The following is a 27,170-nucleotide window of genomic DNA, read 5'->3' as shown; positions in this document are numbered from 1 at the left end:
GAGGACTCGGACTCGTCGGCATACGAATTATAGAGTATGTACAGCCAGGATATAAATCGAACCGGCGTGCTGCATAAAAACTTTGACAGAAAGCAAAGACGGAGGTGAGCATGAGACCCGGACGCGATCCCGTGCTCTGACGTGGCGTGTCAGTGATGTATTCGTGACGTCATCAACACTCCCTCTACTTATAAGAACCACTCGTTCGTCGTTTGCAGCTCCAACATACCAATGTCTACCCAACTCCCATCCACTTACGATCCTGCGATGCCGATGATGGAGGAGCCAACGAGGACTACGACCGCTCAACCATCTGGTAAGTCGGGCAAAGCTAAACTTCGATGCTGCGTCTCTGACGGGCACTCCGACGCAGCTGCTAGTGAAATGCCCACTCATTCTGACATGGACGGACACCCGCCCATTGTTCCATTCAAAGAACGCGTAATAGGTAAGGGACTATAGGTTCACCCTATTCACATACTGAACATGGTCCAGGTGTCGCGAAGGTTTGTTGAACCTGAAATGACGCTGCCTTCCCTCTGAACTAATATGCACTCTCGCTACAGAAAACGCGGGGCACTGTGAGCAATCTTGCCTTTGTACAGATATTTGCAGAGAGCTGACTGTTGCTTTTTACTTTCTACAGCTATTAGCAAAGGTACGCTCAGGTTTTATCCTCAGCTTCATAATTCTGAGGACATTTGTAATAGCCCGAACTGAAGGAACATGGAGAAAAGATCCTCCAAGGGGAAGCCAGTGTTTACGATGTCCACGAACCTCCCGCGCGCACCGAATGAACGAACGACCTACGAAGAATTCGCCCATAATTAATGTAAAACTCGATGTATTTCTTGCACTGTTGAAACGATTGCATACCCTCGTCCATCAAATTTATCCTGATCGGCGCAATGGCCGAGATGCCGATCTGTGACTCACTTCGTCGCCTTTCCTCTTGATATCATGCCAGTGCCGGTCGTGCTGGCTCTTCCCCCGTACCCAGGCGACAGGTATGTGCTTTCTCATAGAAGAGTACCGGCATAGCTAACATCGTCAGCAGAATCGGAATACCTTCTTACACGGCTCAGCCCTCGCTTGGCGAAGAAAGCTTGTCGCGTTCCGCAACAGGACACGCTCCTCCCAGTGGGGAACATGTCACCTCTTCTGGAAAAATCTCGTTAACCTTCAAAAACCAGTTTCCGGATGTGCTTGTTCCCACATTTGCCCCCAATGAACTCATCTCAGGCACGATCCGAGTGCAGTCACCAGAAAGTGTTACCGAGGTTGTCTTGAAGGTACAACCAAGTCTCTTTGGCTTTCGAAATCATTTACTAAACTATCTCGCTATCAGGTTGCCGGGCGAATGGACTTGGCCGGGATACACGGTACCCGCCGACAAGAATTGGTCCGAGAATCTTACACTGTCTGGCACAACAACCTACGCCACATGTGCCCTCCTTCGATTCCTTTCTCTTTCATTTTCCCTTCGACTTTCACAGAGGAAGAATCTGGCGCCTCTTGTGCGCTTCCGCCCTCAATACTCGTCAAGCCGTCCGAACGACCATTTCTATACATAAAGTGCTCGTATTCCATGTCTGTTGTGGTTAGTACGGCTATTCACCCTAGATTCTCGCTATGGAGAGGGGAAAAAATGTAGGTTCTTACCGAAATAATAACATTGTTGCTGACTTGGTTCCCAGACTCGATGTCCCAGTTCATATTCATCCGAGAGCCTGCCCTTTGCGGCCCATCATGCCCAATCCAAGTCTCTTGGCCACCGTCAAATCGGCACCCGAAGAATGGCATCAAGTCCTCTGCACCCTTGGACCTAAAGTGCTCAGTCGTGGTATTCATTGTAGCGTATGTCACTTTCCAGACTCGTCAACAGCTTACTGACGATGCACAGCTTTTTATACCTTCTTCACAAACTTATGGGCTGCAGGATATCATCTCATTTCATCTTCAAGTCAACGGCCCTGTTAATATGCTACGCCGACTTGTCACAACTGAACGAGCCACTTCACCCACACCTTCATCGCCATCTTCCCCGAGTTCTCCTTCCTTTCGGTCTAGGTCACCTCGCATTCCAGCTCAATCTGCTCCAACGCACCCCATCCGTGTCTACCTTCTTCGACAGATTAATCTGGTTGTTCGAGGAGAGCACATAACTCGAAATATCCCACTCGGGGAGGGTGTGCTGACTACCCTACCGCCACCTATAAGCAGCGTCGCCCCAACAAATAGTGCACAGATCGACTGGGGTGGAGAAATCAGTGTGAAAACTGACGTAGATCGTTGGGATAACGACGGTAGTTGCAAAGGCGTTTTGATTGAGAGTATCAGCACTTTTGACTCCGGGCCGTTGTGGTTGAAAGTAAGATTTACTGCTATAATTCGATGGAGAGTGAGGTTCACGATTGAACAGGATTTTATTGTCGTTTCTATACCCCAGTGGGATGTCGAGCATCGGCACTCGATTACATTTGTCAGCGACACCTGGATTGATGATGTGGGACCAGGGGATCGCGTGCGGTGAAAGACCTGCCTTATTTTCTTGTCACTTTTCTTACTGTAGTGTAAAATCTTAAAAGAGTTGTTGTCGGCTCAACAATCTCGAATTCATTCAAAGAGGTCACATTGAAGGTCACAAAGCTGGTCTGCTTCAATGCGCCTTGTGTCGAACAGCAAATGCCTTTTGTACAAATAACATTCGAAGACCAACTCGCTTCAACTGGCAAATCCTCCTTTCAAGCTGGCCGACTGCGATTACCTCAGCATGACGCCCAGTTTCGACCCATTCCAACAGATGTGGAGGAACTTCGCATCTCACGCAACGCGCTTTACAAGAATCGAATTGGAGATGGTAGTCGCTGCCGTATAGATCTAGAGGAGCTCTGTGAATGGGGGCGAGAAGGTGACGAATTCGAGCCGATATATGTCGAAGCTTGCGCGACCAACGGAATGCGATTCTACCTGCGCCTCTTTCTTAACGCTCAAAACTCCTTGCATGTGAGTAACTTGTTTCGTACCAGATAACTTCTCATCATGTCTTCAGGATCGCTCTTTTGAAACGTATGAGATGTACGAGAAGGTTGTTCGCGACGCCAAATTCCATTCACTCCATTTGGGACCTGTGGAAGGGCACATCGTACCCCGTCATCACGGACTTTGGCTAATGGACACTGGTTTATGGGCAGGGCGGGTTATCTTCACCATTCTCCAATGGTGTGGCTTGCCGTACGCAGAAATCATCCGTGAAAAGCAAGACAGTGAAATGATCAAGTTAGTACCACAAAGCTCCTATTGACACACAAAAGTCTAACACAACGCAGGGTTTTCGTTGGTCGCGCTTACGAGCTCCTTCACGACTATGGGGTCGTTCACGGCGGAGACGACGATCCATTCGACAAGGTCATGTTCGATTTAGACCATCACGAGGCCACTGGCATCCTCAAATGTTACATTGCCGGATTTTCTGAGGCGCAATCGGGTCATATCTGCAAACGCAAGGTCCCAATTCTACCACTTGGGTGTTTCGTCCCGTCAAAAACTGTCGGTTGTCGCGAAATTGGCGGAATACTTTGCATTTTACACTTCAGCGTGGATCGACCAGATGGTTCAGACGGTGGGGTGCGGTTATTTTTTGGAATGTTACTGATCAGATTGCTCACAGAAACGACGGTGGAAGTTGCACTCAAGTGGCATAAGAAGTACCGCAAGGAGCATCCTGGCGTCAGCAATGTTCTCGCGCTTTACGCCCAAAGGGCTAAGCTTTACTCTAAGTGGCCACCGCTCTATTATGGCGCTTACGAGCTCGTCGACCCCGACAATGCATACCCCCAAGTTGTCCCAGTCTATGGCGACAGGATGCCCAGTTCGAGTACAAATGACAGTCATTGATGGGCTGCACCGTGCTATCTAGTTGTGTGCATCCTCTACTATTAGTATAACACCCATATAACGTTAAATAATCAACTATCAGTAGAACTGACTCGGAGACTTGAGTTATGTTATGTTAGTTGTGGCATCACTGGGACACCGCTTCTCCTTTTTTGGCCTTTGGATGACCACACCAGGTTCAACGACAAACGCGCCGCTGAGGCGCCATCATCAACATTACTAGTATATATATTCACTCAGGTAGACAGGCTGGGGGATCGTATGCGATGACGGAGTTGTACTTCCCTTATGTTAGTTTCCTAGTATTGTAACAGTTGCCTAATTTATAGGCCGAGTGTCTACTATCTATGCCTTCCCTTTGCCTTTTGAACGTTGATCACTCCCCTTTGTCATCAGCTTCTTTCTCCCCGTAGCACTGGTGCTGCTATTGCTGGTAGATCGAACGGAGACAGGAAGTCGTGGTTTTCGGGGCCGCAACTTGTGTCGTTGGTTCAAGTCCGGATGAGTTGACGTCGAAGAGCCTGCCACTGTTGCGGGGAGCACTGGAGCTACATCAGGCTGCTTTAGCGCCGAGCTTCGTTTCGCACGCTTCTTCGGTCGTTGTTCTTCATCGAAAACTCCTTCTGATTGAACGACATTGCCTGTTCCACTCAAAGATCCGCTAGCCGGAGCCTCAGGATCGTAAGAACTGTATCTGTCCCTTTTTGAGATTGAGAGTTCAGGATCAGCATGCGCGGGCAACGCTGATGCTGGTAGTAAGGAAGCGATGTCAACATTGTTTGTAGTCTGAAGCGATTGCAGTGAGGAATCGTCAACGGGAGCAAGGAAATGTCGATCCTTCGTCATTGCCATGACCATCTCGATCTTTTCCAGCCCCAATGAAACTTCTGGACTAATGGAAGACTCATCAGTTGGAAAGAGTGGAATGAGCTATACAAGATACGCACGCTTTCCCCTTCCCCTTGTCCGTATTCTTGGAGTTACGCTCTGGCATATGCCTCTTCCCATCGCCGGGGTAATAGTACTTAACACCAGCGAGCATCTTCCCATCAACATCCCTCCAACTTGCGGCTGAGCCGTCGGGTCCCTGGCTGTCGCCGAGCGCCGGCCTATCTCGTTCCGAAGTCGCTGTTGCAAACTGGTTGACATCATCAGGACCAACGTGCAGAAGACCATCTCTTGCTACAAGTCTCTTCGCAAATCGTTCGAAGAACTCGGCCCGGAGTTCGGCGTCGTTGGCGAGGAGTGCGGTATAGAACATAACAACACTCGCAAATTTCGTGGTATCCGCGTCAGACTGAGATACTTCCAAGTCTTCATGACCCGTTAACGATGGGAAGCTCCGTAAGCAAGGAGATATATAGAGTCGGTCGCTGAATACCGGATCTTTCACCACGAAGAATGTGTATTCGTCACTAGAGCCCATAGCGAAATATGCACTTGGTGTATTAGAAAGCTGCGTCCAAAGCTGAACTACTGGCTGTGTAGGACTGTCGATGAGGTGGGAAAGGGAGGGGTATTCAAAATCGAATACGAAGCCAGACGAGTTTGGATGTTTCCTTGTTAATTCATCCAGCGTGGTCTGACTTAGGCGGAGCAAGAGAAGGATAAAGTTTCCGGCAATAGAGAGCAATGTCTTGACTTCGATGAGGAATACAGCGATCTGCAAATCGGTGTAGGCGTAAGTCGGGCCCGGGCCGGCAGCAGTTCCTTTGTGACAGCAGAAATCAGAGGACAGCCAGGCACAGACCTTTTTCATAGCTTCAACCACTGAATGAGCTAGGCCGGCTCGGACTCGATACTCCACATCGGCTTCAGAGCGCACAATTGGGCACGAGTTCGCGCAGCGCAGCCCCGCGTTCATTTGATCCAAATCATCCTTGGTGAGCTCGATGGCCATCAAATTCTCCCTGCGCTTTTCTACCATGAATTCGACAATCCATGAGGGGAGGTCGGGAACATAGACAAGTTGTTCAAGGCGATGGGGCACATTGCATTCGACCTGACGGGGAGGTCGCGAAGAGACTTGGCCAGTGATTTCGGAGAACGCCTTGACTATGCGAGTGGTGGTGAGATAGTCGAAAAGATTCCGGACATTGGCGAAAGAGGGGAGATGGTAGAAAGAGGTTTGTGTGACAAAATTGGATTCATCAACCGACGCCAGATCTGGCAGTGGGAGAGAGCTGTCGAAATGAGCGTCGACTCCAGGCGAAACTGGGAGTTGGGGCCGGGGAGTTGAACGCATGACTAGATTGAAGGAGGGTTCATTGTCGTCCCACGGATCAGGACTTGAGCGCTGCGCGGGCACATCATTTTCCTGATCATCAAGATCACCTCCAAAGTCGAGGGAAAACACAGGAAAATCGCCGTCCTGATCTATTGGTCTACGAGCACTGACAGCACGCGCCTGGAGAGTGTCCTGGATAAGTTTCCGAAAAGTTTCGATGGTGGATAGGTCGCTGGTTTCAAGGATACTTTGCAGCGTAAGCAGGTCTTGCGAAGTGGATTCGTCTACTGGGAATGTCATCGTCAAGCTGTTGGTTAGTGCCGCAACGACCGACCTTATATGAACATCAGGTTCAAAGCGCAAGGATTAGACAGCCTTGAAGTTCTCTGCAGCCAATTCAGCTGAGTTTAAACAACTTAGAGGTGATATACCCACAGCCCAAGCGCCAGCGCATTACAAGTGTCAAGTGTTCCAAGCGTTGTGCAGATCAAGCAATGCTTGGGACTGGACAGCGAATTGAAGTGCTGGGTTTGCAGTCTCGTCGTTGTCCCACTCCATTCGTCGCTTTGACTCCTCAGGAATTTGGGGTCCCGGTTTACGAGCTGAGGGTAGGCTCCAGTGACGTGACGGTCACAAAGTTGCTTTTAAGTAAACACAACCACAGTTTTGACCGCCACCTTGCCGCCACCCGACGCTCATGCCACAAATAACCATCTCATTCGAAGGCTCGGATTTTCGCGCTCGTCGATGGAAAATTCCTCAACATACTGGCTACTTTGAGCCGATCCCGCCTAATGAGGCCGAACTTTATGTTCAGGCTGATGCAATCTATAAAAACCGTCTTGGGGACAATCGACGGCGGCGTGCAACGCTAGCTGAACTACGTGTTTGGGGAGCCACTCACGACGAATTCGAGCCCGTGTATGCGCAAGCGCAAAGTCGTAATGGCAGCACGCGCTTTTGCTTGCGACTAATACCTAACTCGGAGCATGCCACCCAGGTATGTTGTGCATGCCAAGAAATAAGGGAGCTTCTCGCTCATTGCTTGCAGGAATTATCATCAGAAATCTTACAGCGCTACAAGCGACTCCTTCGCGATGCCAAGTTTCACTCGACACATTTACGAACTGCCGGAGGCTACCTAGTTCCGCGACATTATGGGATATGGCTCATGGATACGGGCAACTGGGCGGGAAAGGTCATCGTCAGCATTACTCAATGGTGTGGTATAGCCTTCTCAGAGCTTGTGTTTCACCAGAAAGATACCGAAGCAGTGAAGTGAGCAGGACGTCTCTAATGTGTGCTGGTTCTGATTCCTTGCGAGGATTGCAATAGGTCGCACGTACGAACAACTCCACGACTACGGGGTTGTTCATCTTGGTGACCGAGAAACTCGCCCATTCGACAAGATTATGTTCGATGTTTCCCAACAGCGAACCACGGGCAGTCCCAAATGCTATCTGGTCGATTTTTCCGAGGCAACGGCAAGCCATATTTGCGAGCGCAGAGTGCCTATGCTGCCTATAGGCTCTTTTATCACCTCAAGGACAATTGGCTGTCGGGAAATCGGGGGTTTGATGTGCTCTCTCGACTTCAGCATCGACACGCCTGGTTATCGTGGTAAGTTTGTTTTAGACGCTTACAGTTCTCGATTGACGCCTAATAGGAAACCCCGTGCAAACTGCTTTGGAGTGGCACACTTCTTATCGCCAGAAGCACCCGGATGCCAGCAATATCTTTGCACTATACGCCCAACGTGCTAAATTTTACGCGCGGTGGCCCAAGCTCTACAATTTGGGCTACGATATAGTTGACCCAAGCAGTGATTACCCACAGGTTATCCGTCGTCAGAAAGGCGCAGGAACTACTTTGGCCGATATCAGAACTCCCAGGATCACCAATTACAGCTCAAATTCCAGTAGCAGCAGCAGCGATGATCCATGATGATAACTCGGACGAATCGTTTGTGATTTTCTTCATCACCTTCTGCCCGAGTTGTGCGCATACTTATAGCAAATGGACATGGACATGTACCGATACCTAATACCGATTCAGATGTGTACTCTGAGGCTCTAAAGTAACAACCAACCTGAATATGCTCTCGGTCGTTGAAGAGTCTGAATGAGTTGAATCGTGATCTCTTACTCAGCCCGAGTCTGCCCGAGTCACCGTGACGCTTCCCCTTTTTGCCTTAACAATGATGGCCTCACCAGACTCAACGACAGACGCGCCCCCGACGCGCCATCCTCAATACTATATTTCCGATGGAAACACTGTTCTTCGTATCGAAAATACCCTCTTCAAAGTACGTATCTAGATGCCTTACCTGCAAGAGCGTCATGATTGCAGGTTCATAGGTCAATGCTCTGTAAAGACAAGTCTACGTTCGACCATATGTTTTCGCTCGAGTCGTATACATACGACACAACTGCCGACTCCGCCATGAATGGACCACAAGAAGGGGAGAGCGATGAGAATCCAATCCTGCTTTTGGGAGACCGCGCAGATGAATTCAGCGCACTGATGTGGTCGTTGTATAGTCTGTGGGTGGAACTTGTCGTGTGCCGCGTTTTTTCTGAAACCTTCCAGACCGGCTGACATAGCAGTTTCGATGGGCATGCAAGCCAACGACGCACAGCTGATCAACCTGGCGCGGATTGCCCATAAATACCAATTTCGCTCGACAGAGGCTTGGGCCCTGGCAGCGCTAACGACCTATCACTCCAATTCCACCGGGACACCGAATGTACACAACCTTATCGAGATTACCGAGCTCGCTGCTCTATGCGAATACAAAGCTCTCCTTAACGCTGCCGTTGTTAAGTGGAAACGTCTGCTTAACGAAGGCCGCGCGGTTGCATTCGCCATCGACGTCGCCGAGCGACTCAACCTACGAACACTTATGGGACATGCTTATTACTCTATGATGCTCAAGGGGCGCGAGGTTTGGGATTCAGACACCCAGTTGCAGAGGCGGCAACGAGTCCGACTCCTGTCCGGTCACTACAACCTCTCCAAGGTTTGCGAGGAACTCCCCGACTCCCCACCCCGTCTCACTCACGACCACGCATGCATACGGAAAGGTCGTTGTCGAGGCGCCTTCGCGGCGTTATGGAAGATAATCCTCACGCCCAAGGACGGGTATCTGGGTGTTACTGGGCATGCGATGAAGGTGCAAACCGTGGACCTGGTCAAGAAAGTGACGTTAGCGGACAACATTATCAAAGCTCTTTCAGAGGGCAGCATTCATGTCGACTTGCCACCGGAGAATGGGGAGATTTATGAAAAGTGCATGTCAAATGCCGTCCAGGCGGCGCAGGATAAAGTAAAAGAAGTACAAGAACACCTCGTCCTTTGGTTTTCAGACGTCGTGTAACAGTGTGTGTGTGGTATACGCAGGTTTTCCATGGACTAGAGGCATTTGCCGTTGTCAGCAGTCCGATCAAATTCTGTTAACCACCGGCCCGAGCCAGCCAGATGACCTTGAAAACTCCCAAGCTTGGAGCTAACCACCATGTCGATGCTGAAGGTTCAAGGGACTAAATTTGTCGATGAAGGCGGAAAGGAAGTCATCCTGCGAGGGGCGGGGCTCGGCGGTTGGATGAAGTAGGTCCTATCAGGTTGCCTGACCAGCGCTTATGTCTTCATGATAGTATGGAGAACTTCATCTCGGGTGGGTTGATCGGTGTCTGAAGCATATTTCCGACCTCGTCGGGTGTTAGGCTATCCTGGATGCGAATACCAAATCCGAGAAGCACTTGCGGCCACCATCGGACAGGAAAAGTCTGATTTCTTTTTCGATAAAGTGGACTATCCGTTTCACGCCGCATGTAGTTCAAACTTATCATGAACCACAGTTCTTGGAGTACTTCTTCATGGACGCCGATGCCAAGTTTTTCAGCACTCTTGGATTGAATTGTATTCGTTTGCCGTTCAACTATCATCATTTTGAAGGTACAGTGTCGTCTAACTCGTTGGTTTCAACACGCTCATTGTTTGCAGATGATATGAATCCTCGTGTACTAAAGGAGTCTGGCTTCAAGCACCTTGACCGCGTCATCGAGCTGTGTGCCGCCCACAACATCTACACCATCCTTGACCTCCATACCGTCCCAGGGGGGCAGAACGTTGGCTGGCACTCGGACCACGGCGGACATCTCGCAAACTGTTCGTCCTGAACCGAACAAATATCATCTGCCACTGATTTTTCGTGTAGTCTGGAAACATAAGGATTTCCAGGACCGCACGGTCTGGCTCTGGGAGCAACTTGCTGCACATTACAAGGGAAACAAATGGATTGCCGGGTACAACCCGCTCAATGAGCCGACGGATCCGAGCCACAGACAATTCATCGAGTTTTACCACAGAATATTTGCCACCATCAGGGCTATTGACCAGGATCATATCATCTTCTTCGACGGAAATACCTGGGCGCAAGATTTCACTGCTTTTGGGGACGCTTATAAGCGATGGGACAACACGGCATACTCGATCCATGACTATTCACCCTTTGGATTCCCGGCAGCACACGAGCTATATAGTGGGACCCCGGAGCAGCGGGAGAGGATGCAGAAGACCTACGAGCGAAAGCGCGAGTGGCTGGACGAAAGGGGACTGTGTGTGTGGAATGGAGAATGGGGACCCGTCTATGCGAGGAAGGAGTATGATGGGGAAAAGACGGAGGAAATTAATCGAGTGAGATTTAAAGTGCTTGGGGATCAGTTGGAGATGTATGGAAAGGTACATCGTATGTGGATTTTGCGAAATGAAATATTGACGCCGACAGGATTGCCTGAGCTGGTCCATCTGGCTATACAAGGACATCGGGCTGCAAGGTTCAAGTTCCGTTTTACTAGAGGAAAGCTATCTGAAAGCAGTTAGGAATGGTCCACGTCTCCCAATCGACACCCTACATCACTCTCTTCCGTGACTTTCTCTCCAAAAAGCATCGCCTCGCGGTGGACCAGTGGGGCTCCGACGACACTCACGTCCGGCAAATCTACGCGCCACTCATCGAGCACTTGCGGAACGAAATCCCCGAAGAGAACCGTGAGATCTACCCACATCCGGCATACCGCTTGGGTGACCGCGCTGCGCTGTTGTCGCGCAACATTCTCCTGAGCGAGTATCTCGTGAAGGAATGGGCAGACCATTTCATTGGCAAGACGCAAGAAGAGCTGGACAAGATTGCGGCAAGCTTCAAGTTCGAGGGGTGCGAAAAGAGGGACGAGTTGAATCGTGTCCTGATGGAGTCCCGGTGAAAAGTGTGAAATAGCGGGATAGTGTAGAGCATTGGCATGCCATTATCTTGCGACCATATGCTATTGTTACACGTTAATACTCTGCAGGAAGGCTACCGCTTCCTTGACTCTGATTACTTAGCCTTGGAATTCCTCATTTGTCGCGCTCACGTGCCGCCCGTGATTAAAATAGCTTCCTCGTGTCACTTCCAGCATTCCCTACTCCGAGACTATTGCCCAGGCGGAAACCTCATCGGATGCAGCCCTGAAATCACTTATAGGAAAATAGAATACCGGAAGTAACACTTCGCCGGCGAGGCTGCGGAGGCCAACCTTATCAGCATGGACCGGTGTCGAGTTTATCCCATGCGATGGTCAAGCACGAAGAATATGCGGCCTTCCGGGCATCTGCAACACTCGAAGGAAGCCGATTCAGAACTTGAATTGAGTTCAACTGTGAGGGCAACGACTACTCAAGTAGATTGAATGGTAGATCGAGTTCATCCTCAGAGCATACGCCGTGTACTGCGGCCTAGATTTAGGGTCACTAACCGGGTCCGTGGTAGCTTTGGTCGAAAGATTGCGGATAGACGTAACGTCCCGATAGAATTTAGAAAGAGACTTGAAAGATTCGCCGCTATGAGAGTGTGATGAGTGCTTGCCAGTGGATTGCTTGTTGCTGGTTGTGGGATTGTTTCGACTGTCAACCAAGTTGATCTGTCGCATAGATTTGGTGGTGCGAGGGGGACTACGTACATAGTACTCCGGCGTCGCGGTCTTCATTCGACGGACTCGGGATGTTTCAAGTTCACGATGTTGGAGGAATGCACATGGCTTCCCAGAGGCTTCTTCAACAGGAAGACGTGAAAAACCGGCATCGGAGTCGTGTGAATGAAGTAGCGGTTTATTGAAGGAAAGATCTTGTTGCTTTGACCGTATTTGAGACTTGCACTTTCCGCACAGGCGAGTCTGGAAGCTGATGGTTCTCTTATTGAGTTTCCGATAGAGTTGCGAGTTGAATGCCGCTGTCAAAATCGAGCGCGTGGCTCTTGGAGGCAGCAGTTCTTCCAGTTCTTTGATGACCGAAGCGATGTTTCCGGGGACTCGAAGTTCACGCCGAGAGCAATGTGCTGGCTGTATCATGTTGCCGCTCCGCCAGTGTAGACTGCCGCCAAAACTGCTAGCCGGCAGTGCGTCCCAAGACTTCCAGGAGACCGAACCTTTCCGCGATTAGAGACGATCTTCGAGCTTATGACCATGGTATTTGCCTAGAATGCAATTTTGTTTTGACATATCCGCATTTCCTGGCACTCGCCTTCCGAATTCCGCCAGTGGCAGATCGCGAGTTCGCAACCCCATTGCCCCAACTTGTAAATTTCTAGCAATCACTGCCAATCAGACACCGAAATCGTGCATAAGTATCGTCAAAACGCTGTGTCTTGTCAAGAGCCTGAGAGTCGTTCAAGTCGATTTTTTTCTCGACCCACATACATCACTGATAAAGACAAGGCTTCAATTGAATTTGTTAGCAGGTCACATCATTCGAGGCCAAAAGTGGAAATACCCTCCGTTGGAAGCCGAGAGATGTATTGCTGCAAGATAGCCAGGAGGGCGAGTTGAAAGTGTGCGAGGAACGAGGCAGCGCTCACGAGGGACCTGAAACTTGAATTAACTCTTGAACTTGACAGAGCTGACTCGATGATGATGATTCTCCATCTGAAAAAGACATTGCCTCCGTATTGAACCTTAAAGATTGTCGGTACCGTAATACTCACGGCGATTGCGGGACCAGAGGGCGAGCGTTGTAAGCTTTTTGTCAGCAAAGTGGGTGTTTTGAGACGCACGGATATTTTACGTGTGATGGATGAGACGATGGAAGTCACACCTCTCTTTCTTTCGTCCGTCACTTGGAGTACATTCGATACATCTTGAAAACCGCTCCAACTCGTCCCCGATGGCTTATCGTCTCTAAAAAACCCATTTGGATTGAAAATTCACGACTTGCACCCAGCCTGTTAGCCTGTCTCGAGTCACAAGCAGACTGCGATGGTGTTCATCCCTTTGGCGCTCTCTCGGGTGTAGGCATGCCCCGTTACAAATATTGCCACTCTCCCCGGTGCTTCCGGTTGAGTCCGACCCACGGCGGACATCATTTGCGAGGCGCCGTTCTTTCTTCCAATGCCATCCTTTGAATGACTGGCCGCGGCTGCGTCCCGCTTTGCTAAAAATTTATAAGCACATGCATTCGCGGAGACGAATGATTGTCAACGACCTACCGTCTCTTCGTTAGGGAATGGTCGCTTTATAAACCCAACGGATCGTCCCCCTAATCTCACTATGACCAACGAACCAGGACCAAGTATCTTTACATTCGAGCTTCAAGGCAGCAAGCCCAAGGCCTGCGTGAACTGCAGGTATGTCATTTTCAATATTGGAACAACGCGATAATATCTAAACTAGGCGTCGTAAGATTGCACGTTGCCTTCCAACTTCCCAGAGCTTTGTCTCATCGGTTCGGCTTAGAAATGCGACGGAGAGCGACCAAAATGCGGACCATGTTCGCGCTCAATGGGCTTTCAAGACTGCGAGTATGTGGAGGAAGGGCCGACAAAGACAGAGCAACTTGAAGGTGAGCCATATCGATGCAAATATCTTTTTTAAAATATTCAGCATATTGACCAGAGCAAATTGCTGTCCTGGAAGCACGCATTGAAGAACTAGAAAAACCCCGGGAATTAAGGGCTTCGGGCACCTTTCAAAGCCCTGTAGTCGGCGGCCGTCGTGCAGCATCCCTTCCGGCTCTGTCTCGTGGCGGATCGCCTCGATTGGTTTATTCAACACTCTCTTGTAAGCGTTCTCATCTGCAGAACCGATTTTACCCTCACTATATCTCAGATTCCGAAATCCCATCACCTACCACCATGCCGACTGTTTCGGGGGTGAGTCCATTCATTCGGACAATTTGCGTCTCCAAATTCTGTTGGAAACCCAGGGAATACCTCTACCTGAACTTGAATCTCTGTGAGCCCATCCATTATCTACATGATCATATTGCTTAACATCGATCAGTGTTCACAACTTTCTACAACATTGCACTCTCTTTGGTTTTTTTCTCCACATCCGAAATTTCGCGGAAGCTGCCTTGGGCCGTAGCGGACCTCGTCCTTTACCCGCTTTGCTGCATGCGGTCCACCTTTGGGCAATACATCTATCTGGAAACGAAGAGCTTGTTGCCAACTACGAGGCTCAATACCTCTCCCGGACTTTGAGATCGGCCGTTGGAGCGCTTTCCACCGCGTCGAACAATATTCTACACGCTATCCAGGCAGAGGTACTCATATCCCAATACTTCTTCCGTACAACACGCTTTCTCGAAGGCAAATATCACCTCAGTGCCGCTGTTTCTTTGGTGCTCTCATCGGGTCTTCACCGACTTCGGTCTGCAGAAGTGGCGGCAGGCAACCGTGGGTTTTTGAGCGCTGCACCTCAAACTCGTTCGCCTACCGTGGACCCATTAGATGATATGGAACGCGTCGCAGCCTTCTGGACTGTGCTGACGATGAATAACTGCTGGACAACTGCGGATGGATCTCCCTCAAATCTGGCATATACGAGCTCTGGGTCTGATGCTAGAATCGATACTCCATGGCCTGTTGATCCAGTTAAGGCAATTAAGGTCTCAATGCCTCCCAGTTTAATCTATTTGCAGAATTCCGGGGTCGTCGAGCTCGAATTGAGCTTTGGTACAGTCAATGCATTCCTGGCCAACGTGCCAGACACGGCGACATCAATCCCTGCACTACATTCAAAGTCTGCAATCCTTTTCGAACGGGCTTCGCGTTTAGTGGATACATATCGACCAGGTAGACTGAAAGTTTCTCTTAAAGTGTCCTCAATCTAATCATGTTTGCATCGAGATCTGAACCCTAGTCAGTTGGCTGAGTTTTATGACTCCTTCAATAGCCTGGAGGCCCTGATTCATGGTTTTCTTTCCAAGCTCCCTGAGCCGAATTCGACCACAACTATGCATACTGCCCGCGAAGTCTTCTTGATTCATTCTCTTTCACGCGTCGCGCTAATCCAGCTACACAATCCTTTCGTCGATGTTGCCGGAAACAGTCACATTGCTCGTCGTCAAGCCCTTGATGCAGCGCGTGGGATAGTTGCAATTTTGACGTTGATTCTGCCCAATGACTTCGTCTTTGTTGATCCAATTACTGGTGTGAGTTTCCCGACATCAGCTCCTCTGGTGCAACTATTCACTTCTCTGTCGTTCCAGACTCTATTCATGGCCACTGCCCAAGTTTTCATAGGAGAACTTGACCGATATCGCCGTTCTCAAGCTGTTGGGCAAGTTTGGGATGGAGACATGGACGAGCAGCATCTAATGGATGCCGTTGAGATCGTTCTTGCCACGATGAACATATTCGCTCCAACTTGTCGACTGATGAGTAAGCTTTAGGGCCGAGAGCTTTGATTGTCGTTGACGCGACGCCTTTGAATTGTAGATTCTCAACTCCAAATAATGCATCGAGCGTACCACTCGGTGTCTTCTCGCCCTTAATACCGCTTGCCATTGGCCCTTTATGTTCTTCCCATCGTCCCAAGTACTCTACTTATCTTTCTAACTTGATATCTCGAAAAGTAGCTCGCCATGTTTTACAGTATTTCCACCTATTTCCACACCTAATTCCAGTGCTCACGATTATACTTATCGTCTCAAAGCTGTGAATGCTCGACTATATCTCAATGCTCAGTGGGTTTTCTTGACACGGAAGAGAATGCCGAACGTGGAAGAAGTCGCACATGTCTGTTCCGGACGACCACAACGACAGTCACTTACCTGCGCCGAGAATATTTACAATTGGATCCTCCTCGCGGTCGTTGTTTACGGGAGGCACTTGGAAGCGACTGAATTCGAATCAGCTTCGAGCCCCGACCTTCTTCAAGTTTCTTCTGATCCACGCGTCGTAATCCCTCTTGTCTCGCCCCAGTCGATGAATTATTTCGTGCCCTCCTAGCGCTCGGCAATCGCCTCGCCGTGATATCCATAAATCCAGGACCCTAACAGACCGCCCTCTTTTTCTCCCAATCCACAATGCCTGCCCTCGTCTACCCTGAACTCAAGCCGTGGACGCACGCCAAGGAGACGACGACCGAGCTCGATTATGCGCCTCTCGCTGTGCTTGATTTTGCCAAGTGGGACTTGCCTGGTGGAAAGGAGGAGTTGGCAAAGGAGCTGAACGAAGCCGCCCACTCGATGGGTTTCTGGACAATTATCAACCCTGGCATCCCCGAAGAGGCTCTTGACGCACAGTTCGCGCTGGCTAACACATTCTTCTCGCTGCCTCAGGAGGAGAAGGAGGAGGTCACCTTCATTGCTGGAGAGTAGGTTGCTTCTTTTCGCGAAGGAATAGCATTTGACCTGTCATTCGTAGGAGTTGCTGGGGATACCGACCCCCGGGAACTATCAAGGGGACAGAGTACAAGGAGAACATTGAGATGGTGCGTGTACTTGGACCTCTTCTGCTTCTCCAACTGACGCGTTTCAAGGTAAATCTACACAAATTCACTGAGGGCACGAACTACCCGCGACATGCTTTCATGAAGCGCTACGAGCCCTTGATCACCTCATTCCAAAAGCTGGTCCATGAAGCAGTTATCACCAAGATCTTCATTCTCTTTGCGATCATGCTGGAGCTGCCTGAGAATCACTTCACAGACATGCATAAGTTTGAGAAAGCGAGCGACGACCATGTCCGATTCGTGAGTTGAAAATCGGTCTCTCAGGTGGATGCTCAACAATGCAGATCAAATATCGAACACGAACAATCGACGAGGACAAGGCGGTCAACGACCAGTGGATGGCCGGCCATACTGGTGGGTTTAACTCCTTTGGTCTCGGGCTCCTTCCGATTCCACGCACCCGCAGATTTCGGCTCAATCACACTCTTGTTCCCGCAACCCATTGCCGCGTATGCTCCAACTTCTCCCGCCCCTACAAACCGCCGACGTTTATCTTAGACTTCAAGTCCGCACACCGGAAGAGGAGTGGAAATGGGTTAAATACGTCCCGGGTGGAATTGTTTGCAATGCTGCAGACTTAATCTCCATGATGACCAAGGTATTTCGTCTTTGACTCTTTCTTCACCGTCTGAACGATGCAAGGGCTATGTCAAATCCGCGATTCATCGGGTGATGCGGCCTCCACCTGACCAAGCCCATCTCGACCGACTCGGGATGTTCTTCTTCGTCCGCCCGACCAACGATGTTCTCATCAAGCCGGGTTTCAGCCCTGTTCTGAAACGCGAGGGCCTCTGGACTAAGGAAGACGAGGAGTTCAAGGACGAAGATGCTGCAACTTGCGGAGGTATGTCTTCTTTCTTGTTGGTGAACTGAGGCTGAGGGAATGGCAGAATTTGTGCTTGCGCGGATGCAGAACTTCAACCTCAGTCGGACGAAGGATCTGAAGGAGAAGGAGGTATTGAAAGTCAAGAACTGGGAGGTGTTGAACAAATATACATAGAACCAAACTGTTACAGTACCTTAAAATCATCTTGTCTGTCCTCCAGACGCGTTGGCCGTCGGCATCGTGACCGTGTGCTTGTGACACACTTTTCTTTCCGTTTGCTCTTTTTTGTTGCGAAAGCAGTTAGTCCCGCCCGACACTGCTGTCTGAAAGTCATGGCTTCCATGCTACAAAGGAGCTTACTGCGCCCGGCCACTCGGAGGTACTTTCTTATGCCAAAATTTTGTTTGGATGATCTAAAATTTCAATTAGTGCAATCCTTGGACCTTTGGCACGCCCAAGATTGCTGTCGACCCTTATTTCCCAGCACAGAATCATAGTAGGCACTTGTCCAGCTGCAGGTAATGACTAACTAGACAAGAAACCAGTAGCTGACACGCGATGGCGCGGTTTACGCTGGAATTCCACCAATTCCACATTCCTTCCCGAAGCACCTTTACCACCCGTGAACGACCTTCCCATCGAAACTCTGACGGATGCAGTGGCCGCTATTCCACCGCTGCAGCAAGGCGACTTGGCTGCACTGGGACTGTGTAATTGGACGCCGGCGGGAATGGTCCAATATTCTTTTGAGGCCGTCCATCTCGTGACTGGGCTCCCGTGGTTCTGGACGTTTGTCGCTGCTACTCTCTTCTGGCGTGTCACGCTTTTCCCCTTCGCCGTTGCTGGCATGCAAAATGCCTCCCGGATGAAACCAATCCAACCACTGATGAGGGTGCAAGCGGAGAAGATGAATGCTGCTCGGCAGGCCGGAGATGTTGCTGGCATGCAACAAGCATCGTTGGAGCTGGCCCAGATTCGAAAGAGTGCTGGGGTGACGACAGCGGGGATGATGGTCCCGCCGTTGGTCCAGTTGCCCATTTCTCTGGGCATGTTTATTGGGATCAAAAGTATGTGCGAGTTGCCTGTTATCCAGCTCGCCCAGAGTGGATTTGCCTGGTTGCCGGACTTGACTCAACCTTCGCCATATTATATATTGCCAATTATACTGGCAGCGAGCGGCAACGGGCTCATTATGGTGTGTCATTTCTTCTGTCTCCTCTCAAAATTTGACCCAGTCTTGTAGCTGAGCTCGCGCGATGCCGACTTGTCTAACGCGACCATTGCTCATCTCATGAACGTTTTGCGAATGGTGAGCTTTGTCGCGATCCCCTTCATGGGAAGTCTTCCCTCGGGCGTTCTCGTCTCTCTCGTCGTCACCTCTTTGGCTTCGATGGGACAGGCGCTTCTCCTACGGCTCTCGGCTGTCCGCGCTTTCTTTGGAATTGCACCATTGGATCCTAGCACCAGGTCCCAGCTGCCTACGCTTCGCGAATCACTGAAATATTACTTGCCGCCAAAATAGAGTAGAATATGCACCGTGTATTATAGCCACACTTAATGTTGACCCCTTGCACAAATAATCATTGTCTGCGGGCCGTGACACGTGACCTTCCCGCCTTTCTTCCTCTCGTCATGCTTGCTGCGCCGTCGCCAACGTCGACGCCAGTCCCTGAGGAAGAGGAGTACTACTCATCGTGGTCCCTCTTTCTTGTATGTCTACTTCTCATTCTCTCGCTATGGACAAGCTACTATCTCCAAATAAAACGCATACGCGCAGTTCATGAGACGGGCGTATCGATTATTGCTGGAATGGTAGTGGGGCTCGTGGTTAGGCTGGCGCCGGGGAGTATGATTAAGGAGATGCTGGTGAGTTTGAAGTACTTTTCCCGCAATCCAAGTTTTTGGCCAGCAATGCGGTTGTCGTCACTCCACTTGGACTCTTTTTTGCTGACGACACTCTCCAGACGTTTAAGCACACACTATTCTTCAACCTCCTTCTCCCACCAATAATCCTCAACTCCGGCTATGAGCTCAAGCAAGAGAACTTCTTCCGCAATTTTGGCTCGATCCTCACTTTCGCCTTTCTTGGCACGTTTATATCGGCAGTCGGCGTCGGGTGCGTGTTTACATTTCGTGTGTGGAACACGACTGATCACTTACAGAACAGGATTCTCGTGTATGTTTACTCGTTCCTGGGACTTGAGTCACTAGAATTTGGCCTTGTCGAATGTCTCAAGTTTGGTTCTACACTCTCTGCCACTGACCCGGTGACTATCCTCGCCATATTCAATCAGTATAAAGTGGATCCAAAACTTTATACTGTTATATTTGGAGAGAGTCTGTTGAACGATGCTGTCAGTATCGTCATGTACGAGTGCGTCACCACCTTTCTTCTCGCGTTGTAGAGACTCATATGCTACCCAGGACACTGACGCAGTTTCACGGCACAGAAGAGATTTTCATCAGCTCGATCTTCAAAGGCATCGGAATTTTCTTGCTGTCCTTCAGCGTGTCGATGGCGTTGGGTGTGGTCTTTGGACTTGGAATGTCACTCCTTCTCAAACACTCTGCCCTCCATCTCTATCCCTCTATCGAATCCTGCCTCGTTGCCCTTTGCGCGTATACGTGCTACTTCTTCTCCAATGGCTTGTCCATGTCTGGAATCGTCTCCCTTCTCTTCTGTGGGATTACCCTCAAACACTACGCCTACCACACGATGTCCCGTCGCACCCAGCGCGCAACAAAATACATCTTCTCGACTCTCGCCCAGATTTCGGAAAACTTTATTTTCATCTACCTCGGAATCGCGCTTTTCACCTCTGCCCCAACCAACGAGCGTGTTACGAGCTATGTGAAGCCCATTTTCATTACGATCACCACGGTCGCAGTCATCTTCACCCGCTATGCGGCAGTATTCCCGTTGTCGGAAGCGATCAACTTTTTCCACCGCCATGTTCGGGGCCAAAGACAGGAAGAGCTACCGCACTCGTACCAAATGATGCTCTTTTGGGCCGGTCTTCGAGGCGCTGTGGGAGTTGCACTTGCCGCTGGATTTACTGGCGAGAACGCCCCAACGTTGAGAATGACAGTGCTCGTTGTGGTCGTTTTGACAGTATTACTGTTTGGTGGGACGACTGCGAGGATGCTTGAAGTGTTGGGCATTCGGACCGGCGTCGAAGACGAGGCAGCGAGCAGCAGTGACGAAGAAGACCACGGACCCATGCGGTCTGGAGGGAGAAGGGGTCCTGGACGGTGGAGTCGTTTTGTTGACGAGGATCCAAGTTATCTCGCGAGACCATTTGTGGGCACTCGATATGCGTACAATCATCACCAACAGGAACAGCCGTATTCAACAGAACACGGAAATGGGGCTACACCGACCGGTGGTGCGGCTCAAGCTGCGAGGGGCGGAGTGTTTTCTTCTGCCTCGTCGGACTCTTACGATTCTGATGGAGAGGTATTGCCACTTGCGACAGCAGCACCTGCAGCAACAGGCAATGGATCCGCCCAGACTCCTCGTGCTCCTGTGGCTGGAGAAGATGGGAAATGGTTCCAGGCGTTGGATGAGCGATATCTTTTACCGCTATTCTCGAATGCCACGGCCAGTCGGACATTCCACGCACGGAGAGCACGGAGGACAGCTTCTGGGCACGCGGTTGGGAGTGCGGGTGTAAGCGCGGTTGGGACTCCAGCAGGAAGCGACGACGAGGGCGGGGCAGATGTGGAGTTTGATGATGGTGAGGTCGAGTTGGGCGTCCCGCTTGATCAGCGACGGCCGCGACCTCAACAGATCCAAACGCAGGGCGGGGCAGCGGGTTCGTTGGAGGAGAGCAGGATGGAGAGGGGGTTGGCATCGCCCATGTTGAGGTCGAATTCGAGTGGGGAAAGGGTAGATTTGGAGATGCGTTGATTGTATTCATACGTTATTTTTTTCCCCTCCTTCCCGTTGTAGATATCAATACGTAGAGTGATTAATACGAGTCGAGGCTACACCTACATGGTGGCGACCACATTGGCCGTGACAATCGTCGGAAAATTTGAAGTTTTGAGGCCAAAACAATCCAAAACACCTCAAGTTGAAGCCTGAAACCTTGCAGAAACCTGTAGTCTTGATAGAAAATTATACTCAACCTGGGAGATCCATAGTTAACACCTCCTTGCTAAGCCTTGCTGTAACTGTTGGAGCACTGGCGGAAGAAAAATCGTCCCCGTGTAACAAAGTTCAACGGATTCTGAATCAGAGTTAGAGTAAAGGGCAGAGAGTGCCATTATGGGTGGATTTCTGAGGCCGAAATCCTGGAATTTCTCAACCATGAGTGTGGGCTGGAACTGGAAAATTTGTTCATGTCGACAGGAAAACGCGATGGGTCATAGCTTCTCACGCGCCGACATCGTTGATCGACAACGACAATTAGCGCTCCGCTGTCGACATGTCCATTGTCCAATCTCACCAAGTGACACCAACTCGACGCCAACTCTCCAACATTGCGAGTTCAAGCTGTCTATAACTCGGCCTCACACCTTGCATGCAGCAACTTAATAAGGCGCCCTGATCAGCGCAGGCGAAAATCTTCGAAAACCGGTGTTCCGGTTTCGAGTTTCATGGAGAACAGATTGGCGCTGACGCTCGAACGGAGCGCCCATCTTCACAAGTATATACGACCAGTACAGCACCGATCCCCTTCCTCAAGGGCCCTCTCTCTCTCTCTACTCCCGCCCCCGTCATAGGCGATGACCTCCAACCTTACCACAACGCTATCCGCCACCAACTGGTCTACACAAGGCTGGAACCCTTTCTACTTTGAATTCCCGGACCGGAATCCGTGCTTTGGGTTAAAAGATGTTGCACAGTGTTCAGGGAATACGACGGACGTCACAGCGACGATGCTCCAGTTCCTTAATCTCACCGACTTCAACAAATATTTCGATGCGTATTGCTTGAATCCCCCAGACGACTCGTGTGCCTTTGGGTTCTGCCCCAATCCCGATGTACGTCGAGTCTGATTCATTACACCATTAGAGCTGATGGACCATAGGTTGCGTCGCCAACGGTGCGGTATTCGAGTGGGTATTATTCGCATCGGATGACGAGTTACTCACTCAGATTTTTTTCTTGATACAGCATATTTCACCACCGTCATGTCGGCAGTCTTGGTGTTGTACCTTCCGGAAGAGGTGGCTTCAACAGTGCGTTACAATGTCTACCTAATTTTCTCGGGAATGACCCCTTTCCCCCAAGTTTTTCTCCCAACTTCTCAATGTCTACTCCCTCATCATCGCCGCTCTTATTGCTGTGGCCAAAAGAAACCTAACCAAGCCACATACCGCTGTAGCGCTGGGCCTTGCATGCTCTCCACTAAGCGCCTACCTCATCATCTATGTTATCCGATCGTTATTTGGAGGTCTTACACGGCTACACAGCGTGTTTGGGAAAGGGATGTGGCTGCCGCGGCTTGCAGTCTTGATGCTCGTGCCCGTCTGGATTACCCTTCTGATCCTGACCTCCGTTCCCAACGGCTCGTGGCGGTTCCAACAGACCGCCTGCGACGCCATTGTCGCCAACCACCATATCCTGCAGACCTTCTTTGAACCCTTCCTCATACTCTCCCAATACTTCGCACCCTTCACGGGAACCGTGTTCGGGATATGGTTTATTACATGGGCGGTGGCGATTTACTTGCGCAGGAATGATATCTGGAAGTCCGGCAAGGGTAGATTTCCTCTCCTAAGGATGTGGTGCGTATTTCTTGGCCTCGCTGCCCGCCAAGCTCCGCAGTGAACAATTCGCTTAGGCGCAAGGTTGTGGACCACTACCCGTTCATCCAGTTCTGCACCGTCATTGCCATCCCGCATATCGCTTGGATCATCAACATAGAGATGGGTGTAGCGGTTATTCTTACCCGGGAGTCGTTCTCCTACACGTATGGCCAGGTAAGTTGCTGTATCTCTCTCATTTCCCGACCCAAACTTGATTCGTCAGATGCTGGCCCTTCTCGTCACCATCCCACCCATCATCCAACTCGTACAGCTTACCCCAAGGTTATTCTGGTGGTTTGTTGATCTAACGTGGGTGCGCTTCGTGAGCTTTCGACGGAATAAACCACGACACAATCCGCCTTTGGATCGGCGGAGTACAAACGAGTCAACCGATGCTGGTGGGGAGTACAGCGAGCTGCAGGACACGCTTCCACTTGTCGAGCCAAAACACCGTGTGTCGTTTTCCCAAGACGACGCCGCGAAATCCAGGGGGGTGCCATGATTTCTTGTTCTTTTCGTTTTTTGTATTAGGTGGGAAATAGATTCAATTGTTCGCTGTCGTTTGAGCTTTGCTAGTGCCCCAAGGCGGACGCGGCGAACTGAAGAATGCGATAAATGAAGTCACGCGATCATGTCTGATCGTCACGGCAAATCCGAATACGTCACGTCAAATTTCCGAATATGGGCGATCCGAGTGATGGAGAAAACGTCAACTCTGCTGCGTGTTGCACCGTCTGCTTCCACCACATACTATCCTCTCGCGAATCAGTTGGAACCTTTAGATATTCGGATTCCTTCGACAAGATGACTCGAAGGTTTGCCTCAGATACCTCCGGAAAACTTTTGTCCCAAGTTTCAACGTTCAATGTGGGTGGAGTGAGTCACTTTCGTTGTGCTTAGTGAGCCAAGTTACCCTCAAGGTACCCCGCATCCGTCTATATATAGAGGGGTAATGTCAAGGAGCGACATTGATTTTGAGCTCCCCCCTTTCTCATGACGATGGCCTCTTCAAGTTCCTCGTCGTTCTCGCACTCTTCACCGGCAGAATCTGCGGCTCTCCCGCTGTATTCACCGTCGCAGCCTTCACCATGCTACTCGATGGACCCAGCCCATGACGAGACTATTCTCGACGTTTCCCCGTATCTTCGCTCAACGCGTCTATTACCGACAGGGGTCTTCACCAAAGTCTGCGGGTCTGCGACGGTTGTGCTGCTCAACCAGGAAGCGGGCACCCGTATCCCCTCATATAGGCGGCGAGGCCTGGTCAAAGGGATGTTAATGCTCTGCCCAGAGAGCACAAGTGCTATCGCCCAAATTACACTGAAGGTGCGGAGACCCGATCGCGCCTTGGCTAAGAAAGCCGCTCAACAGAAATTCAAACTTGAGTATAAGGCCAATAAATGGCAAACACGAGTACTTGTATTATTATAAACAGGACAAACTTCAGTAAAAAACCGTAGCCCACTTAGCCTCATCTACGGATGCCCACCAAGCGCGATCCATCTGCACAGAGTTGTACTGCAGCAACCCCCAGTAGAACTCTCCGAATTGCGTTGGAATCACGACAAAATCTAGCGCCACACCAGCTTTCCGAGCGAGGAAATCCGAATCATGAACAAACCCAGACTGTAGCCCGAACAAGGGTTTAGACCGGTCCGCTACCAACACTTCAATGCAGGGCGCCAGGGCGCGACCTGCCGATAGTCAAACACCAATACAACATCTCCGCTTGAGTGTTGATCCAAAGCCATGGCAGCTTGACCGTATTCTTGCGATTTGCGCCGACAATATCGTAACGTACCTGCAAATGGACGACAAGCAGTGAGTCATCAATCAGCATACAAAAACATAGACTCACGCACAGTCCAGACTGGTCATTAGGGACCCCACCGCGTTCAAAAAGAAAGATGTCATTGAAGTAGGCTTCACTCTGCAGACCTATCGGACCTTCTCGCCTGAGTTAGGTCCTCACTACAAATGTGAAGTGGTGTTGCGAAGCTTGGTAAACCTTGACGGGACATTTTCCAAAGTGAAATTGAATTTTTTTCGAGACAGACGACTCACCACTGCTGGTAGCAAGTCGCAGCAGCTAAACGAGCCGCATTGAAGCGCAAAGTCCACGAAGTCTCAAGCGCAAAAGCTGAGGAAAAACGCTGGAAGCGGATGCGAAGAAACGCTAACCCGATAGCTGCGCGTTTTACTGGTAAAGGGAAGGGGAAGGAGTTGGCCGTCGACAGCGAGTCTGACGAAGGGCAACCAGCGACGAGAATGAAGCTTGAAGGGGCCAGAAGGGCTGCATTTGATTCAGAATGTACAGAAAACTGATTGATATTCTTATACTTACAATACCCAATGTCGTTGAATTGTGCGCAGCACGGATAGATTGAAGGAAAGGTGAAGAGAAGGAACGGCGAGTAAAGCTGAAATGCAGGAAAGAAAGATTCGAAGTGACGTGGGACGGTTACATAATCTGCTGAGGTAACATCCTTGGACAGCAATACGACTAAGTCGGAAAACCCTTCAATTTCGAGTCACAAAAAAAGCTGTAGGGTTAGGGTTGAGACTACAAATTTCATTACAAAAATAGAATCTCTCAAGGGGAAAGATCGAGGTCGTGAAACGCGGACGACAGATATTGATAGACGATTACATAAGTACTCGTAATTTAGCTCCAAGGGCGACTTGAGCTGACCACCTCCGATGCTGGCGCGTCGACGAACAAGCTAATTAATATTGCTTCCACTATCTGGCCGCCGCCGGGGTCCACTTCGCCACAGCCCTGTCCCGAGTCGATTAATTTCAGCTGTGAGTTCCCAGAGGTCTTCCAGCAGGGTGACTACCAGCACCCGCTGCCGCCCTCATATACCGCTCGCTTTCCGGGGTTCCCGTCTCTCTATGCGAAGGCGACGTACAATTTGGCCATATCGATTGTGAAGGACCGGAAATTGGGATTTCTACCGAAGACCAAAGTGTGCGTGACTATCCTCGGAAGAAAATAAAAGGCTTAATTTTTCCAGGATATATGTTCCACTAGATTATGTCGTCGAGAACTCGCCCCCTCGTGGTGTAACACACACGCCACAATCTGAGTTCATGTCAACCATAAAATATATGCCAGAGGAATGGCATCAGTCGTCTTTCACCATGAACACCCGATGCGATTCGGAGTTCTTGCCGATTCATTGTCAGGTATTCGTACCGTCTGTGCGAATATTTGGCATTGAAGATACGATTCCGGTGCATATACAACTCTCTGGAACCCTCGCTTCCCTGAGAGAGCTTGTAGATCCTCGCACTATGGCAGATGCTCCATCAAGTCCAACATCGCCTACCACTCCAACCTCACCACCATCACCATCTTCGCCCTCCAATGGTGGACCCGTACGTGTTTATCTGACACGAATGGTCACTGTCGACCATTTGCGGAAATTCACCTACCGTGTCCAGCGGACCGGGACCAATGGCCTCGTCCGCCCGATGCCGCCACAAGCGGACTTCAATTGTGACTGTGTCACAACATGCAGCAGCTGTGCGTCGTCTATCGTCGTACTCGACTGGGCGGCAGAAATACGTTGCGACCCGAAACAGGTGGAGGTCGGTGGGTTTCATGTCGGCTTGCTAAGCGTCAAGGTTCGTGTGACTCTGATCCACGCACGGATAAATGACATTGACTTCCTTCACCTGCAGGATTTCATCG

General features: G+C 50.3%; 9 protein-coding genes across 9 annotated transcripts; 8 read left to right on the top strand and 1 right to left on the bottom strand.

Moving 5' to 3' along the window:
• Positions 1-231: 231 nt before the first annotated feature.
• Positions 232-797, top strand: MIND_00824800 (uncharacterized protein; the record flags this gene model as incomplete). Its single annotated transcript, XM_037364918.1, has 6 exons — positions 232-316; positions 374-448; positions 496-506; positions 567-581; positions 647-658; positions 711-797. 6 exons carry the CDS (start codon positions 232-234, stop codon positions 795-797), a joined length of 285 nt encoding a protein of 94 aa, XP_037218160.1.
• A 163-nt stretch (positions 798-960) lies between these two features.
• Positions 961-3,897, top strand: MIND_00824700 (uncharacterized protein; the record flags this gene model as incomplete). The annotated part of the gene is made up of 11 exons (XM_037364917.1): positions 961-1,007; positions 1,058-1,292; positions 1,349-1,575; positions 1,624-1,650; positions 1,698-1,857; positions 1,904-2,371; positions 2,423-2,529; positions 2,589-3,006; positions 3,053-3,279; positions 3,330-3,622; positions 3,671-3,897. 11 exons carry the CDS (start codon positions 961-963, stop codon positions 3,895-3,897), a joined length of 2,436 nt encoding a protein of 811 aa, XP_037218159.1.
• A 345-nt stretch (positions 3,898-4,242) lies between these two features.
• Positions 4,243-6,424, bottom strand: MIND_00824600 (uncharacterized protein; the record flags this gene model as incomplete). The annotated part of the gene is made up of 2 exons (XM_037364916.1): positions 4,243-4,789; positions 4,845-6,424. 2 exons carry the CDS (start codon positions 6,422-6,424, stop codon positions 4,243-4,245), a joined length of 2,127 nt encoding a protein of 708 aa, XP_037218158.1.
• Positions 6,425-6,821: 397 nt separating this feature from the next.
• MIND_00824500 (uncharacterized protein) lies at positions 6,822-8,068 on the top strand (the record flags this gene model as incomplete). The annotated part of the gene is made up of 4 exons (XM_037364915.1): positions 6,822-7,124; positions 7,176-7,402; positions 7,449-7,744; positions 7,791-8,068. The coding sequence occupies 4 exons, from the start codon at positions 6,822-6,824 to the stop codon at positions 8,066-8,068; spliced, it is 1,104 nt and encodes a 367-aa protein (XP_037218157.1).
• Positions 8,069-9,638: 1,570 nt separating this feature from the next.
• On the top strand, positions 9,639-11,385 carry MIND_00824400 (Glycoside hydrolase family 5 protein; the record flags this gene model as incomplete). The annotated part of the gene is made up of 8 exons (XM_037364914.1): positions 9,639-9,730; positions 9,778-9,797; positions 9,847-9,929; positions 9,982-10,078; positions 10,127-10,291; positions 10,341-10,864; positions 10,911-10,959; positions 11,006-11,385. The coding sequence occupies 8 exons, from the start codon at positions 9,639-9,641 to the stop codon at positions 11,383-11,385; spliced, it is 1,410 nt and encodes a 469-aa protein (XP_037218156.1).
• Positions 11,386-13,932: 2,547 nt separating this feature from the next.
• On the top strand, positions 13,933-15,928 carry MIND_00824300 (Fungal-trans domain-containing protein; the record flags this gene model as incomplete). The annotated part of the gene is made up of 7 exons (XM_037364913.1): positions 13,933-13,993; positions 14,047-14,211; positions 14,260-14,303; positions 14,357-14,385; positions 14,434-15,227; positions 15,282-15,815; positions 15,873-15,928. The coding sequence occupies 7 exons, from the start codon at positions 13,933-13,935 to the stop codon at positions 15,926-15,928; spliced, it is 1,683 nt and encodes a 560-aa protein (XP_037218155.1).
• Positions 15,929-16,462: 534 nt separating this feature from the next.
• MIND_00824200 (Flavonol synthase) lies at positions 16,463-19,238 on the top strand (the record flags this gene model as incomplete). Its single annotated transcript, XM_037364912.1, has 12 exons — positions 16,463-16,752; positions 16,803-16,869; positions 16,918-17,130; positions 17,175-17,244; positions 17,297-17,339; positions 17,389-17,488; positions 17,533-17,734; positions 17,781-17,845; positions 18,021-18,095; positions 18,146-18,212; positions 18,250-18,911; positions 18,960-19,238. 12 exons carry the CDS (start codon positions 16,463-16,465, stop codon positions 19,236-19,238), a joined length of 2,133 nt encoding a protein of 710 aa, XP_037218154.1.
• A 35-nt stretch (positions 19,239-19,273) lies between these two features.
• On the top strand, positions 19,274-21,626 carry MIND_00824100 (Sodium/hydrogen exchanger; the record flags this gene model as incomplete). The annotated part of the gene is made up of 4 exons (XM_037364911.1): positions 19,274-19,582; positions 19,681-19,832; positions 19,884-20,090; positions 20,141-21,626. The coding sequence occupies 4 exons, from the start codon at positions 19,274-19,276 to the stop codon at positions 21,624-21,626; spliced, it is 2,154 nt and encodes a 717-aa protein (XP_037218153.1).
• Positions 21,627-22,447: 821 nt separating this feature from the next.
• Positions 22,448-23,975, top strand: MIND_00824000 (uncharacterized protein; the record flags this gene model as incomplete). The annotated part of the gene is made up of 6 exons (XM_037364910.1): positions 22,448-22,705; positions 22,753-22,780; positions 22,839-22,903; positions 22,956-23,452; positions 23,509-23,647; positions 23,697-23,975. 6 exons carry the CDS (start codon positions 22,448-22,450, stop codon positions 23,973-23,975), a joined length of 1,266 nt encoding a protein of 421 aa, XP_037218152.1.
• Positions 23,976-27,170: the final 3,195 nt, after the last annotated feature.

This window comes from Mycena indigotica (assembly GCF_014461135.1).
Source record: "Mycena indigotica strain 171206Taipei chromosome Unknown Mind.scaff0007, whole genome shotgun sequence".
In the NCBI taxonomy this organism is placed as follows: domain Eukaryota; kingdom Fungi; phylum Basidiomycota; class Agaricomycetes; order Agaricales; family Mycenaceae; genus Mycena; species Mycena indigotica.
Note: the sequence above shows the minus strand (reverse complement) of the source record. Positions and strands in the feature narration are given on the sequence as shown.